Source organism: Nesoenas mayeri, assembly GCF_963082525.1.
Source record: "Nesoenas mayeri genome assembly, chromosome: 2".
Lineage (NCBI taxonomy): Eukaryota > Metazoa > Chordata > Aves > Columbiformes > Columbidae > Nesoenas > Nesoenas mayeri.
In genome coordinates this window covers 70484891-70502804 of record NC_137543.1, presented here as the reverse complement: position 1 = coordinate 70502804, position 17914 = coordinate 70484891, and the positions used below count along the sequence as shown (strand labels likewise).

At 41.1% G+C, this 17914-nt stretch overlaps 1 protein-coding gene across 1 annotated transcript in view; it reads left to right on the top strand.

The window, feature by feature from the left end:
- The first annotated feature begins 2043 nt into the window (after window positions 1-2043).
- Window positions 2044-17914, top strand: part of INO80C (INO80 complex subunit C) — a 35088-nt gene continuing 19217 nt past the window's right edge. Inside the window, exon 1 of the mRNA XM_080340403.1 lies at window positions 2044-2253. Within this exon, the coding sequence (XP_080196529.1) occupies window positions 2119-2253 (135 nt within the window). The 5' untranslated portion in view covers window positions 2044-2118. The remainder of the gene's footprint in view (window positions 2254-17914) is intronic.

Here is a 17914-nt window from a genome sequence, read left to right as displayed (position 1 = left end):
GCTACATACACAGGTATCTGGAACACAGCCTGGAAGCCCAGGCTTTTGTCCTCAACTTTCTTCCAGGGTGCTTTCAAAGCTTTTGTTTTACACAGCACTGCCTGGCACCCCCACTGTGACCAAGCTCAGTCCTCATTATGGCACCATCTATAAACGTGACCTAATTTTTATGCCTGAATTCCAACTTCTTGGACCTTTGCCTCTCTGCAAGGCCTGCCCTGAGGCAGGATCTCATACAGCTGCAGCTAGAAGCCTGGTAGTTGCACATTGTACAGAGGTAGCTCAAACAAATATGGTAATAAGTTGACCAGTATGCTGACTGCAGGTGCATGCAAGCATAAAGAAGCTAAAAAGAGTTTTATCAGCCACCAACCAACTTGAGAACTGTCTGCAATCCCATATTACCACCTACCAGTTCTCTGGGGTAGGGTATGAAACAGCACAGACAATAAGAAGACTGTAAAACACTCTGGAGCACAGTCCAAATCACCACAAGCCTATTCTGATACATTGCTCTGGTGCAAAATTACTTCAGATTCCAATGCAGCAAAGACTGTTGGACCAGTTCCAACATGTCAAAACAGGGTGGATGCAATCAAATCTGTAACAGTATGAATTACCCAGAAAGACACTTACTATCAGTTACCTGTAGTCATATTCTGAAAAACCTTTATGACAACTGTAATTACCTAAACCTTGCATGTAAAAAATATTATACAGGGTGGACAATAACACAGAACACCTATCAGTAGCCTTCTCAGTGCTCATGATCTTAGAGCTGAAGGGAGCAATTAAAACCAGATGCATGTTTTATCACAGCAACTGGAAAAAGCTGACATAGAGACTTACAGACCCTTCTCATGGTCTGAAAGCATTTTGCTTTACCTCATTTTGGGCAGGCTTAAGATAGGACTTGCCTACATACACAGCACTGTCCTCCAGTGCTCACACTGTGTATGGGCTAGGTCTGTCTCTCAAACTACAGCCTGTATTCACAGAATCACAGAATGGTTGGGGTTGGAAAGGACCTCTGGACATCACCTAGTCCAACCCACCTGCTAAAGCAGGTTCACGTAGAACAAGTTGCATAGGATCGCTCCAGGTGAGTTTTGAATGTCTCCAGTGAAGGAGACTCCACAACCTCCCTGGGCAGCCTGTTCCAGTGCTCTGACATCCTAGAAGTAAAGAAGTTTCTACTCATATTCAGATGGAACCTCCTGTGCTTCAGTCTGTGCTCATTGCCTCTCATCCTACCATTTTGCACCACTGAAAGGAGTCTGGACCCATCCTCTTGACATCCACCTTTGAGATATTTATAAACATTTATAACATCCCCTCTCAGCCTTCTCTTCTCCAGCCTGAACAGACCCAGCTCTCTCAGTCTCTCCTTGTAAGAATGATGCTCCAGATCTCTCATTATCTTTGTAGCCCGCCACTGGACTCCCTGCAGTAATTCCTTGTGCTTCTTAAACTAGGGAGCCCAAACCTGGACACAGTAGTTCAGATGCAGCCTCACCAGTCAAGTCTTATACAGCTTTTTATTGTACACTTCCCAAACGGCTGCACACTGCAGGACTCAAAAGCCTCTGCGACACCTGGGGCTCAGCAACAGCGCTCTTTCTAGCCTTGCACACCCATCACCTCCTACGGCGAGCGAACCCAAATCCAGTCACATTTTGTCACCTCGCACGCACACAGGCCAAGCCGAGCCCGGGGCCCCGCCGCCAGGCAGGGTGAACTGAGCTCCCTCGGGGGCCCGGGCCAGCGCAGGCCGGGTGGGGAGGCAATGACAAGGCGGGCTGCTTCCCATGGGCTTCGCCCTAGGTGCTACAGCACCGGGCTTGCCCGCCCACGTTAGAAACCCTCACAAGGGGAGAACGAACCGCCATAACCGCCTCGACACCCCCCTCGCTAACGGCCACCCTGACAGCCCCCGGCCGGGGGGAGGGGAAGGTCGCGCCGCCGCTATTGCGCATGCCCGCCTGCCCCGCCGCAGGACAGTGCCCGCGCCGCCACTGCGCCTGCGCGGGGCTGTCCGGCGGCCGGGAGGGGGAGGGGGGAACGGTCGCTCCCGGCTCCGGCCCACCGGCGTGCTCAGCCAGGGCGCGGCGGGGAGAGATGGCGGCTTTGATCCCCGCGGCGGCCTCTTCTCCTGCTGGCGCCCCATCCCGTAGCAAGAAGCGGCCGGCGAGCCCGGGCACCGGCAGCGGCCCTGCCAAGAAAAAGAAAGCGACGGGGCCGAGCGCCTCGCAGGTAATGGGGGCGGGGCGGCCAGCGCGCGTGCGCCGCGACCACCTTTCCCCCCCTGCTTCCCCACTTCTGCGCATGCTCGCGGGAGGAGTAACGGCAGCGCGCGTGCGGTTGGGGAAGGCGGTTGGGGCGTGGCTGGGGGCGGGGCGCATTGTCCGGTACCGTATGTCCCCCTGTGGGGACTGTGGCCTCTGAGCTGCTCTGGCCGCGCTGTTTTCTCCCGCCGGGCTTGCCGCGCCTCCTCGGCAGTCCCGCCTGTGGGCGTACTGGAAGCTGCTGGGGCCCAGGGAAAGGCCGGCCGCCGGGTCCCTGCCGCTAAGCCGGGGGCTCCGGTGGCCCCTCGAGTCGGCAGTTTGTTTCCAGGCCCCTGAGCGCTCGAGTGTCAGGCCGCTTCTTTCATCCCCCGGTGACGCAGAGGTTGTGTCCTCTCGGCGTAAAGAACTAGACCGCTAGTACAGTTCTCATGCTTTCTCTAAACGGATGTGTAATGAAGAGGCAAAGCTTAACCCGGATTGAGTTAGCACTGTGTTTAAAATCGCTCCTCGGTGACAACCAATGATAAGACAATGGGCAATGGGTACAAACTGGAACACAGGAGGTTCCACTTAAACATGAGAAGAAACTTAATAGTGAGGATGCCAGAGCACTGGAACAGGCTGCCCAGGGAGGCTGTGGAGTCTCCTACTCTGGAGACATTCAAATCCCGCCTGGACACCTTCCTGTGTAGCCTCTTCTAGGTGTTCCTACTCCGGCAGGGGGATTGGACTAGATGATCTTTTGAGGTCCCTTCCAATCCCTGACATTCTGTGATTCTGTGATTGTATGTGTTGATGCTTTCTGATCAAGCCATCTTGCAGTTGTTAAATTTTTTTTTCCATGCTTCAGTAGTTTCTTTTGTAACTGACATTATGCCACACTTGAGTCCTGTATGAGCACAAGCCTCTAATTGTGCATGATGATTATTTTAATTTGTACTAGCTGATCTGTCACAGAGGAGGGACTAGTACATAAACGAGCACAATTTAACAGCTGCTAGTTCTTTTGTGTACAGCTCAAACGCAGTTTTGCATTATGGCCTTCTCTCACTTGAGCTAAGTGGACCTAAGAGTTAAATGGGAAATGAAGACGTGACCTCAGAGCCTGAGTTTTTGGGAATGGGGTCAGAGGAAGGAGAAAGGCTCTTAATGTGACTTTCTCCTAACCTCCTACCCCCAGTCACGGTGGGTAGAAGAGCTTGTATGCGTTGTGTGACACCACTGTGAGCTCCACAGAGGCATCCCCAGCTGATGATGTCTGCCCCTTGATCATGAGGTAGCATCTCGTACTCCAAAATTAAGCCCTGGAAGAGGTTCAGAGTCAGTGTGTATATCACAGAATCACAAAATATTAGGGACTGGAAGGGACCTCAAAAGATCATCCAGTCCAATCTCTCTTCCGGAGCAGGAACACTTAGATGAGGCTACACAGATTGTGTCCAGGCAAGTTTTGAATGTTTCCAGAGAAGGAGACTCCACAACCTCCCTGGGCAGCCTGTTCCAGTGTTCTGTTACCTTTACTGAGAAGAAGTTTCTTCTCAAATTTAAGTGGAACCTCTTGTGTTCCAGTTTGAACCTATTACTCCTTGTCCTACTGTTGGTTGTCACTGAGAAGAGCCTGGCTCCACCCTCGTGACACTCACCCTTTATATATTTGTAAACATTAATAAGGTCACCCCTCAGTCTCCTCCAAACTAGAGAGACCCAGCTCCCTCAGCCTTTCCTCATAAGGGAGATGCTCCACTCCCTTAATCATCTTTGTTGCCCTGCGCTGGACTCTCTCCAGCAGTTCCCTGTCCTTCTTGAACTGAGGGGCCCAGTACTGGACACAATATTCCAGATGTGGTCTCACCAGGGCAAAAAAAGTGGTTGAAAAGGCTTGGAAAAAATGGTTGTTGTTGTTTTTCATGGTTTTGTTTTGTTTTGTGTTTTTGTTTGGGTTTTTTGTGTTTTTGGTTGGTTGGTTGGGTTTTTTTGGTTGTTGTGTTGCTTTGTTTTGTTTTTTCTCTAGAAATTATTCTTCTCAGTAATATTTCATGAACTGTATCAGTTATGTAGCTACAAAGTATGCTCTTCTGCCAGTTAGATTGCTTATTTTCACATGAGTCATCAGATGAGGGGACCACTTCTTCATTTTTTTGGCAGATCTTCTCTCCAGACAATTGAAGGCCATTGTAAACATGCCAGGACACAGACACAAGCCCTTCCTCATTCCGAACGGTGCTCTTGTAACACTTGTTTTCACCCTGTGGCATTTACATAGGTTCTTTTCCTTTTCTGGTGGGCTTATCCCTAGGAGAGGGAGTATGAACCGTAGGGCTTAATGTAGCTAAACAAACTGCACTGAAACTGCAAAAACTTACTGCCTTGAATGGTCACGTTTCACAACTTTTTCAAGGTCTGCTAGAGGCAACAGTCTGGATTTTCCAGCATGGAGAGGACTGCTCTGTGCATATGTGCACGTATGTGTATGTCTATTGCAGAGATAAAACATTATATACTAATATATAATGTGAATGCATGTAAAATCTTTTATATTTGAAAATAAAACCTTCCCCAAACCCTTCAGTCACATACTATTTTCTGAAGTTCACTGCAAACTTAGTCCTGTGGACAGCTTCCACTATTATGGGATAATCCATGATTTCTTACTGAAACCGAGTTTTGACAGTGTGTGATAAATAGTTTTTGCAGTTCTTCTCACAAGTGATTTCAGTGGAGAAAGGAGTAATTTCTCAACATTATGTCCAAGTCAGCATACATGTTCATTGACCTCAGCAGTGCAGATCAGTCCCATAAGGAAAAGGAAAAATGAGTCTCAGAAAATGTGTAACCTCAGGAACGGGACAAGAAACAGCTCATTCACCTTCTAGTGATCACATTCAGTGTTGCTGACTAGCTCTGGAGTAAGCTAGTTCAAACAGAAATTAAGTGGGACCTTTGCATTTCTTTGAGTTAGAAACATTGATCATTGGGTACTTTCTTGTGCAGTACCTTATTTAATCTTAAACTCCAGAAGTCATTATAAAGTCCTTAGTTAATTGCTGAGTAATGCACTTTTTCTGGATAAGGAAACCTGTGACAATGAAGCATTCAGTAATTCTAGTTTGCTGAACTATTCAGAATAAAGCCAGTCAACAAGCACTTGATGCTCTCTTTTGTAATTTATCCAATCTTTAAGTGCCCCAGCCAATCGAAGACTAGATCATCCATACTTTTTCTGAATATATAATATAATGAGTCATTGTGGGATTTTTATTTTATTTTAATACTTCAAACATTCATCTGGCAGTCTGATAGGTGCACACCTTTAATAGATACCACTTTCAGCACAGGTCTGAGGTAGCACTTGTTACTCCTCTGGCTGTTCACTTTCATAATTAACCTCTTTGATATTTTTAACAGCCTTTTGCATGCTGTTTTCAGCCTTTTGCAAGCCAAATATACAATGCCATAGCTTAGCATGAAATGATTTTTATTTTAAGTAAACTGACATTGTGAAACAGAGAAAGTGAATTATTTCCTTGGTTAACGAGCAAACTATAGGTAAGAGGATCCCTGCCAAGAACTTTGTAACTACTTGCAGGGATCAACTTGGGATCTGAGGACTTGCCATTGTATTAACCAGTAACTGCTGCTGAGGAACTTGTGCCTGGCCTATGTGAAAATAAACTTTGCGTTGTGCCAACTGCAAATTTACCCACATCTGCGATTTCATCATTGTGGAATTAAACAAAAAGGGGGTTTTGTAAGTTCTGCAAATCCCATAGTTTGTTTTCATTTAATGTGCTTTGTGTCACAAGTAGCTATCACAGTGCTCGCCCTGACAGACATGCTGCTCTGGTAGAACTGTAGGTTTCAAAAATGTCTTTATTTTTTTATATAACAAATTCGCTTAAGTATAACAATGTAATCAACTAGTTTGAGTAGCTGTGTGTATCCTACAAGAAGACACAATTATCATACAGCATACAGATTTTTATAAACCTGATTTTGATTATGTTTCTCCACCATAAGAATTGCTACTTTCTCTCAGATACACTTTAGGACATTACCAAAAAACATTCTTCGTCATTTGTATGAGTTACCAGCCCAAAGGTATTGAGTCATATTTGGTTTGGAAGCATATTGCACATAGAGCTTGTCAGTCATGTCTACAGAAGGAGAAATATGCTTTTTGGATACAATGCCTGTATTTATCAAATGCAAAATTAAAAGCAAGTTTACAGGAAAGCATGATTGCAAATTGGTTACATCAGTTTCATTAGCCTTACACAATTATTCCTCCCATGCAGTTGTGCCGCTTAAAAATAGCCCGATCTTTACTGTAGCAGAAGATTTTTAATGCCGAGGATTGTTATGTATATTAAATGATAACATTCGTGTGTCAAAACCAATGTTGTTCAGTGTTTTGCGTAGCACCATTCAGATAGATATCCTTTCCCACTGATTCCCAATAGCTGCTGTGCTGGTTCAGCTCTATTGCTGGCTCTTGTGCAGACTTGTTTTCAGGTCTCCTGTCTTTTTAATTACTGACACTTAACCCTGGGTAGAATCTTGACATTGATCTTTAAATGCCACCATTCCTCTACCTGACTGTTGACACCATTATTTTTACAGATTATACAGCAACAGGAAACTTTTTAAAGAATATGTTCTACATCAAGATGTAATTGATGAAAGAAAATGCTTACCTATGGCATCTAGCAAGCTTAAAAGACAGAATTTGCAGTGAGATAGAAAATGAGCTGGAAAAAAGAAAAATATGTTTGATTTTGTCAGAGGACGATTAAGGAGAGAAAATTGCTAAATATTATGGTAAATGTATATTTGCTTACATTACTTGTGAAACAACTTCAGACATGTGAGAATTGCCTCATGGTTCATCTTACGTTTTGAACTGATGTAAACTGCCCTATAAACTACAGAAGTACTTAGAGAATGCTCTTTGCTTCCTTCCTCTCTGTTGTTGTAGCAGCAGCAGGTCTTGACAACATTTAGAAAACAAAGACTGAACTTCCTCTTCTGCAATGGTATATAAGAATTAAATTATTAAATATATTGATTTTATCTCTATAATAATTGCAGCGGTGCAACTGGCAACTTTCATTTTACGTAACTAGCTCTTGTATGTGTACTTCACTACTTTTTGTATCTCATGTTGTATGCTTAAAAACAGAAGCTATACACAATATTAGAGAATAGAGAAGTCCAAATGTTTTAAAGTTGTTGTCCTCTTAAATAAGGTCCTCTCATGCACAATATGAAAATAAAACAAATGATTCTGAGATACACTTAGAACTCAATTTTTAAATGTAACTGAACGATGATATTTTATATAGTAACCTGAGGATCATCAGATTAGTGTTCTAATAGACAGCTGTATGTTCAACAAGAAGACTTAAATATATATGTATAAACGTGGTTACTGTTATGTATTCAAAATCTGTCCAGTAAAGACAGCTTACCCTAATATGTAAATGGCATGGAATTGGACTGTAAGCCATCAGTAAATTTGATCAGTTCTCCTGTTCTGCTATTTTATCAAGCCTTATCACTGTATGTAGGAGACCATCAAATCAATTTTAAAATAACTTTGTTTTAAAGAGTCCATTTGATCTGGCTGCAATTTCCTGAAAGGTTAGGGAGCGTGAGTTTAACTGCAGAATTAGTCAGTACCACTACAACTACTGAGCCGAACTGCTGTTCATAGTGTGTTCTAGGACAAGAGGGTTTTCTGGTACATTGCAGTGTAATAACTTTCTGAGGTGAAATTAAAAATTACCTACTCGCAAATTTAGACCTTGTTTACAGACTTACTCCAATCAGTGTAACACTGAACTTACTCTGATTATTACAACACTATTCCAGATAAGACTTTCTATAACAGAGAAGTGTGATTTTCCTTTGTAGTCAGAAATGTAATAAAGTTGCATTTCTACCAGTCCTGCCCTGAAAGAGACAGCAGGACCCTGTTAGAGCATGGTAGTAGGGACATGTGAGTACATATGTATTTGCCCGTTTATTAAAAAGCTATCATATCATTATGGTCTAGACTACAGTTAGCTTTTTTTTTTTTTTTAAATATAATTGTAGCCCTTAAGGTTATGACAGTAACTGAAAATATATAAATTCATCCAATGAAGCAGTACCAATATGAAGATGGTGCTTGCCTGGAACAATATCTTTAATGTACTCCCAGGGGATGTTAACTCAAACCTAATTAAATTTATTTGAATGACACCTTCATTGGATGGAGCATTGATATAATGATACGGTGTAGGTGACTGGTAGTTATGGATAAGAACTGCTGAGGTGAGCTCTTCAAGTTCAGCCACTCGCACCCTTACTCACAACCCTACCAAAGAGTCTTGGCTCTTACAAAACTAGCTCAGCCGGTTTAAAACAAATTGTTGTCTCTTATTAAGAGATTTATCAGGAAATGTTTATATTGGGATAGTTGTCCCACAGATAGGTAATGTGCTTTGGCGTCACACCACATGTGACCACACCACAGAGTACTAAAAATCCCCCAAACTCGCTGGTCTCTGCGTGAAAGACTCAGGGGGTCACTGCTTACATCTCCTACTACAAAGATAATTTCTGCAACAAAGCAGACATTGAACAACTGAAAAAGTGAGCATCTCTTCTCTCATGGGGTTTTTTGTACTCTTCCCAAAAAACCAGCTTATTTTCAGGCAGTCCACTAATGAGAGCCAGGATTATCCTGAGGTACCAGTTTTTGTCACTTGCACATTTGAAATCAAATCTGTTAAAGAATGAGAATCCCTCCAGTCCCTGATGGGGAAAAATGATAATTAAAAGATAATTAGCAGATTTTGTTGGGGAATCTGGCAAAAGTTATGTGTGTTTCACATTTAGCTTTATTAAAAAAAAAAAAAAGGACTTGCTTTTTTAGGGAAATATAGATTAAAAGGGAAGCTGTCACAACTTAGAGCCAAGAATTGACTTTGCCTGACATTTATCACATATTGAAGGCTTTAGATGATCTGTAATCATAAAAGTATGTGAATTTCCAAGCCAGTCTATGCCAGTTTCAGAGAATTACCAACCCCCCAACCAAATGTGATTAGTTTTAGATTTAGAGTAAACACAGATGTGTTATGTTGTAGAAAGGCAAAAGCATATGTGTATTGACTTTTACTACAGGCGTCAATATGCTGGTGTCATGGTTTTTTTACCCTTCTCCCCTTATCCAAGTAGAGAATTTTATTTTTTCCTTTAGCTAACAGAAAATGAAGAGTCTTACTATGATCACACTTCATTTCAGGGTTCTTAATAAACTTTCAAGAAACTTAGGAGGGATAATAAAGATGGTTCACTTCTGTCATAAGAAGATAAAATAGGTTATTTTTTGAAAGAGAAAGGGCAATCTAAAACATTGCATGCATGTGCTTTAGCATGCCATTTTGTCTGAGAGGTAGCACTCCTAAAAAGCGATCTCAGAATCCATTTAATACATAAAAAGTTTCAGATTAACGAAAGAAAACTTGGAATAACATAACTGTCTAGATATTGCAGATTTGAAGAGGTGTCAGTCTGTTTTTCACATTTTTGTAAAGTGTAATGCTTCTGTTTGGTAATTACTTCAGTTCTTGCTTTAGCAAGACATTGGTAGTTATATAAATGTATTAATTTTGGCTTAGAAATGCTAATAGAAATATTAATTTGGTAGCCTGGGAGAGTGTTGAACACATGTTTTAAGCATTCCAAGAAGACAGAATGGAGACATTGGCAATTCATTTAGACCTACAGAAAGCCATAAAAGTTGTGACACTCCATGTTGTGAAATATGCCTGGTCCTCGCAGCCTAATTAATTTCCATGAGCAGCATGTCTTGCCTCACTGCAATGCACACCTGCAACCTCAGGAGGTACAATTGGGAAACCTGTTGGCTTCTCACAATGAAAAAGGAAACAGTCCCTGTCTCCTCCTATCTTCTTCACTCTTTCCCACCTCCACAAGTCTCAGCCACGTGCTCCTGCTGCCTGCATCACACCAGACCTGCTCAGCCACTGATAGAGGTCATTGGTCAGAAGACTGGCTTGCTAAAGCTTCCCCCTCTCTCGGGAAGCTGCATCATCTCCTGCGGCACTGGTGAACTGGGCTGATTCACAGGGATGTCTAACAGGTGTCAGAGGTAGCACAAAGAAGAAAAAGGACCACATGGCAAGGAAAACCACTCGTATGCTACAAGTGAGCTATTTCACGAGCTAAGAGACTCTTAACTGCAGGTTTTATTAGTTTTCCGTAACAAACTAAATGAAAACTGGAGCACTTCAAGGTCTGATTCATTAGTAGATCCAGTGTCCCTGCCTGTGGGAAGGCCTGGAGAGTAAGTGTCAGCCTCTAAGTACCATAAAACTGATTCTACAAACTCCAGCAAGCTCTGTGAGATGCCGCCAAAATAAGCTAGCAGGAAATACTAGGCCCTAGTCCTAATTCCACTTCTCCCTGAAGATATAGGCATCTCTTTCCACTTGGGATTCAGAACCATGAACATCTGCCTTTCTGAAAGCAGGTACTAAACCCTGTCTTTCAAAAGTTGAACAGAAGTCACATTTACAGCTCTGATACTTGCTTTTTATATCACGTGTCCTTACAAGTGCTTGCCATGTCCTCCACTTGGAGTTAGTCCTGTCTCTGACGCTGCCAGAGGGCATTCAAACCCTCTTTTTCCCCAGGCACACCCTCTCTAAACACCAGGCTGGTGTGGTGGGAGGGGAGTGTGGAAATGTTTTCTCCTCTACAGCTGAGGATGGAGGTTCTGTTTGTTCCACAAAGGACAACTCTGTAGGCTGGTATTGAACACAGTTGTCAAAATGGTCTGCTTACATATTTTAGGTATTTATTTCTGTTACGTGTTTTGTCTAATGATAATTTTAATCCAAAATGCACAGTTGTGCAAACAGGGATCAGAAATCTTTTCCTTCCAAAACTCTAGCCAAAACACCATATAGTCATGCCGTCTAATAACGTACATTTATGCTGTAAAAAAAAATACATCACTGTTAATTCAAGCAACAACTTTGAAATGGATAGAAGGAAATTATTTTGTGAGTAATACATAATTAAACTGTGGAGTCTATCATTCTGGGAGGGGTGAATATCTGTAGTTACATGGTTTGAATCATCCTGCCTCAGGATGTAAGTGCTGACTGACTTAGGAAAAAAAACTGTCCTTGTTGATTATAAGACTGTGCTGTGGATAGGGAGCTTTTTGGGGAACTAAAAGAAAAATGCTTCTGTAAAGCATTGCAAGCCATTGCTAGGATTTAGCACATGAAGAAAGGCGTCCAGTATCGTATCTGTCACAGAATCACACAGAATCACAGAATGTTAGGAAGGGTTCTCGAAAGATCATCCAGTCCAATCCCCCTACTGGAGCAGGAACACCTAGATGAAGTTACACAGGAAGGCGTCCAGGCAGGTTTTGAATGTCTCCAGAGTAGGAGACTCCACAACCTCCCTGGGCAGCCTGTTCCAGTGCTCTGGCACCCTCACTGAGAAGAAGTTTCTTCTCAAATTTAAGTGGAACCTCTTGTGTTCCAGTTTGAACCCATTACCCTTTGTCCTATCATTGGTTGTCACCAAGAAGAGCCTGGCTGCATCCTTGTGACACTCACCCTTTATATATTTGTAAACATTAATAAGGTCACCCCTCAGTCTCCTCCAAGCTAAAGAGCTGCAGCTCCCTCAGCCTTTCCTCATAAGGGAGATGCTCCACTCCCTTAATCATCTTTGTTGCCCTTCTATCATTTATTAAACAGGGAATAATGATTTATTTTCTATCATATGACCTTAATTTTCATTAAACAGAGAAAATCTTGCACTTCTGTGTGCTTCCATGAACAACCTGCCTAATATGTGAATTACACAAAATCTGGCATAATGTAAAAAGACACCTCATTTTGCAAACATCCACAGATCTAGAGGTGAAACCTTCTACACAGTTTCGAGCGAGTTAGTTTTTTTGCTTTTCTGCCCTTACAGTGTTGGCCTGCTTGTAGCTCTGCATACCCTTGTGTCCATAAGGATGCAGTATGCTTATCATAACAGGCTTATTTACTGCTTCCTCAGATTTAAGCTTTTCTGAGTTAGCAAAAGAATGAGAAAAAGGGCAGCAAAGGCTGAGATGCCTATGATAGTTTCTGCATAAATTAAACAAAGTTTACAGCTATGGGTAGTGCCACTTAAGTGTTACAGCTGGAAAAATCAAATAAGCTTTCAAGCATACAAATCTTTCAAAACTGGAAATGAAAGGGCAGCTTCCCAAGCTAAATACAGAACAACTGCGTAGAGTTTGGTTAGGTATGTATCAAATAGACCATCTTTGAAGAAAAGCTTAGTGGCATCCCAGGAGTACAGGAGATGTTAATCAGCGAAAGGAGAGACTATTATGAAAACACTCATCACCCAGGAGAGAGCAGGAGGGAGTTAAAACCCTATAGGAAACTGCATGAAAGTTATGTGCCATAAAAACAGACTTTCTTTGAGTCAGTGGTGTATTGGTATGCACTCCATCCAGAAGCTTGTCTGAATTTTCCAGGTAAACAGGTACATTTAATAAAAGGTGACCCCTCAGCCTAGAAACTTTTTTTCATTTATGGCCTGAAACCAACAGGCCTACAGCAAAATACTGCTGAAATGGAACATGCAGAAATTAGGGCAGTAATTAGTGTGAGTTATGTGACTGCTCATGACCAAAAGAGCTTTTTGTTAATAAACCCAGTATTTTCTGTTTTATAGGATATCGATTTCTAACTAGGGAGATGGATTGTTGCCCAGACAACTATGGAGTCTCTGTCCTTGGAGGTGTCCAAGACCTGCCGGGACAAAGCCCAGAGCAGCCTGGTCCAAGGTCAGTGTTGACCCCACTTTGAGCAGGAGGTGGGCCAGTCACCTTCTGAGACCACATACAGCCGCAGTGATTCAGTGTTAACCGTGTCTTGTTTCAGACAGCTGACTGATTTATGTGATTAAGGTGGTGCGCTCTCCCTAGACGAACAGTCATACGCTTCTTCCATAGGTTGGTCAGGGTCCCTGAGTTGGGTACTTTTCCCCACAGTGTGTGTTAATGAAGCCTAAAAACTCAATGACTACACATAGACAGTATTAATTCCCCTACATTGTAACAGTGGTTGTGTTTTAGTAGAACTGTTTTTCCCTAGGAGGAACAGCACAATGTTCTTATAGCAAAATTAACTCTTAAAATCAACAAACTGGAATAGGAATATTTCCTTGACATGTGCACAGCGTGTTTGGGCTCCTTGAACCAAAATAGTTATCGGGAAAGTCCTGTTCCTTAAGTTGATGATCTTTGTTTACATAGTCTAGAATTAGCAATTCTAGATTGAGTCTTACATTAATGACCCTTAATTTTCTCAAGTCAGAAATCCAATTTTCTCAGTTAATTTTTGTTAAACGTATTTTTTGCAGCCAGAATTGCATTTTTTATTGCAGCCACAGAAATGCCCTTTTAATCGTTCTCCTTTCTATCTGTCTAGATGGTATTTTTTTATTTAATAAATAATTTATTGTGGGAAACCTCTCAAAATATCCCTTTAGGCCCATCACAAAATATTAAATACTAGGTTTCCGTCATACCTAGAATCGTGAATGTGATACCAAAACTTCTCTAATTCTAATATAGTGGGAAAGTAAGTCTTTTAACAGTTCTGTTTCAAGTTCAGCAAGAAAAGGTAGTCAGGAGACAAGTTTATATTCAAACCACTGAACTATCTAGTGCTTTTCAGATGTGCTGCAGTTCCTCAACTTCAATAATATAGTATCAGGGTGAAGTGTATGGCCACAGAACTTATAGTTGAGTAAACAAGTACCTAGTTGTAAAAATGTTTCTGCAGGGATAATTCAGAAATTTGACTTGAAATTAGCATTACTATACAACTCTCTTCTTCCTTTTCCTCCTGGGCAGCCTCAAAATAGTCTTCAATAGATACTTGTATTACTTTATTTTCATGTAAATTAGAATTTGCCATGTGTTTCTTTGGGTTTGGTCACCAGGTTTTTTTCATTATCCAGTTAAATGTAGGTATCCATAGGATAATGCACCTACAATTTTGCGGAGTACAGAAGACCTGGTGTGCTATTCAAAGCAGGAATGGTTGGTGTTGAGTTTGCTAGATGAAGGAAAGTGGATGTAGTATTCACGGCATGTTCGGCCAGAATTTTTTTGTCCCATAATATGAGACAAACAGTAAGGATGACATTTATAATCTGAAGATTTTTAAAAACTATAGTATAGGTTTTTTTCTTGTCCTCATTTAAAGACTTTTGGAGTATCTGATACAATTACTGCTCTCTGATATGTTATGCTTTTGATAACTTTTTGAAGGTTTGTAGAAAGAATATTTTTATTCTCCATTGCTTTAGAAGTGGAATGTTCCATACGTCACTGGAGCTAACATTTGTCTTTTTGATATTGTGTCTGGGTGTGATAGTCTTAAGTACTTGGACACAAATGGAAGAAATGTCTTCTGAATTACTTTAGAGTGCAGTGCTAAGCCTTCTCAGTGTGACTGCTAGTATGTACTAATGCATCGTGGCAGCAGTAGGTGTAGTTAGCAGAAACGTAATAGAAATAGAATTTTTATCTACTTAAAGTGACAAGAGAGACAGAAGGAAGTGCCAAAATGTGCAAAAAACCCCAGGGAAAATACAAAAGTGAAGTTTTGTTTTCTGTATCTGTTTACCAGTTAGCCCATAACATCTGAATGTAAAATTTACTGTTCGAATTCAGGTCTATTTTTCCTAAGAAAAATAGAGTAGGAGCTCTGGAAGAAAGATACACCACGTCTTCACTTGAAACTAATTATCGCCTTTTCCTGAAGAAATGTTGTTTTGGTTTTGCAAGTTTCTCAAACGTTGTTTCCTGTGAAAATGGATAATGTTTTACAGAATAAACTAGAATCAGGAAACTGAGTATTTTTTGCAGAATGGAATTGCTTTTCTGTCGGCCATAGGAGCTGATATCTTTCTGTTTATCTTGTCCCTGGTTCAGTCACACGCAGATGAATGGACCTGGATCCTTCTCCTACTTTGGCTGAAGCCCGATATTGGACAGAAGGATTTTGATGCGCTCCCTGAGCAGCATTACAATGTTAACGGCACATGAGCATATTGTAATCCTCCAGTCTTTTCTCCTGAAATACTTTGACCTTAACTGTTCTGTATCAAATGATGTATTTTAAACTTTAAGAAGCAGTGTAGCTGAAGTCCTTGACTGAATTGAATTTCTCTGATAGAGAAAGGAATGTACTGGCAGTTTTCATAAAAATTCAATTGTGATTTACTCTAGTCTTTTTTGCTAGTATGCTTCCATCCATTTTCAGTCATAAGGCACATCAATTTAGAAGACTTTTTTTTTCTCTTGGGGAATCAAAATATTCTGTTACCTGGGCTCTGTTTTACCCTTGGTGAAAGTATGGACTAACACGTGCTTTTTCACTCCGTATATACTGACATTTTTAGCTCCAGAGCTGCTTCAGCATGCCATTCAGCCTATGAATTTGCCCAAGTTACCATTTTCTTAATAAAGAAAACTGTCAAACATTATAAACAAGGAGTAGTCCCAGTCCACCAAATGAAACCTGAAAGTGAGAGATCCTTTGCAATTATTTAAGCCGAAGGGAGCTTTGTGGCAAATGCAAATTAAACCAAGCTTTTCTGGGATAGTGGGAAGCTATTCACAGTTGCATCCCACTTACATTTTATTTGAGGCTTTTCCCCGTAGAAAACAGTATTTTTTTTTCCTTGAAATATCGGTAAGTCATAAAACTTTGTCTGTCATAGTGCTTGAAAGTTTTAAATGGAAAAACATGTTTGGCATCTGAAATCTCTTGAGGAGAAGTCAGAGCTTTTTATTAAAGCTTGTTAGCCTCTTTCTGTGTTTGAAAGTTTAATAATTTTAAAGAGAACTAAATAATTTTGAGGTTTTCTGGATTTTTTTTCTTTTTTTTCTTAAGTGAGCAGTACTGGTAAGAAGGGAGTTGTTGTGTTATGAAATTGCTAACTCTTTTCCCCCCAGGTTTTCAAGAAATATTTGAGAGGTGGGAATGTAGTTAAAAATCTTATTCTCCCTTTGGCTGGATTTTTAATTTTGAATTCAAACCCTCACACAGTGTAATAGAGCTTTGCTTTAGGGTGTTTTATACCTCTATCAAAGTGACTGAAGTAATTAGTATTTTTTACATTTTGCTAAGTATTTTGTCACTGAAAGCACCAGTGCAGGTGAATGATAATGGTTTGAAGCTCAGGCAGTGACGGGACCCTAAATGAGAATGTCGCCTTTTAATCAAGAGCACTTGGAGTCTATGGTATTGAAATGCCCTACAGAGAACATAGAAAAGCCATCCATCACTTGGTGACAGTCCAATCTTTTAGTGCATGAGTAAATTTCTATTCAGCCTTCCTAAAGCAGTTGGAATATAAGATGTTTTAACTCACCTCAGAACAGCAGTGTAAAAGTTCTAAAGCATAATGTACAGATTGCTTTCTGGACAGCATGTGTGTCTTTATGTGTTATCTTTATTTATTTAGATTGCAATTGAAATGTCTTCCATGTCCTGCTTCAAACACCTTGCCCCTCCGTCTTATACACCCAACAGGTGAGGTTATTTCTAAATTTTAGTCATATGTTTGGAGTTAATTGGCATAGTTGATTACCTCTTGATGCTCAGCAGAAATACTCAGCAAGTTAGAGGGAAAGAACTGCTGCTTTAGGAAGGGCAGATTTCGTAAGTCTTGCACAGAAAAGGAGTTTGACACGTGACTCAGAAGTCCTCAGGGGAATGCTTAGAAGAAGCTGAAGTACACTGAGTGACATGTACTTTGGAGTTATAAACCATTGTTGTAATAATTCAACAATCTAATCTCAAGCTTTGTGTTGTTATGTTTATTTTTAACAACCCTCCCTCAGCTGTCTTTATAAGCAAAAGCAGCATCAGCATCTGAGGTCAATGTAGTAATTTAAACAAAAACATTATTGTTGTCGAGCACTCGGGAGATTTACTTTTGATGTCAATGGAAGCAGAAACCCGTACCAGGAAGCTTGTCTTTTAAGATGAGTTGGCAGTGATGAACCCATTGACTTAAATGGATTTACCCACAATTCACACTGTATGCATGACTGTTTTGCCCACCCTACTAGCTGCTTAAAATCAAGGACATTGATTTGTACTGTACTTAATACCTGTTCTCAGCTGGCTACTGCTCAGGTTTGGGTTTTTTTTGTTAAGTAAATTGAGTTTTTCAGCACCCTGTGGAACAAATTTTTCTGTTAGTATGCAAGATTTTTGTTTTTCCTTCCTGACATTTGAACATTTTCAAGCTGAAATGTTTTTTTTGTCCTACCCCAAAATAAGGTAAGACCTCTTGTGAAGGAAGAGCTTTCCTAAAATGTGAGAGAAAAGGCTGGGGAAATTGTGTTGGGCTTTATTTTAGTGGGTGGAAAGGAAGAAGGAAAAAGTTTTTCCTGCTGAATCCAAGAACCAGTAAAATGCAACCAGATGGGGAAGACATGTTTATACATGTTACTGATTAAGTCTTTCCAGCAAATCTTTCTACCACAGATGTGGAGAGAGTTAATA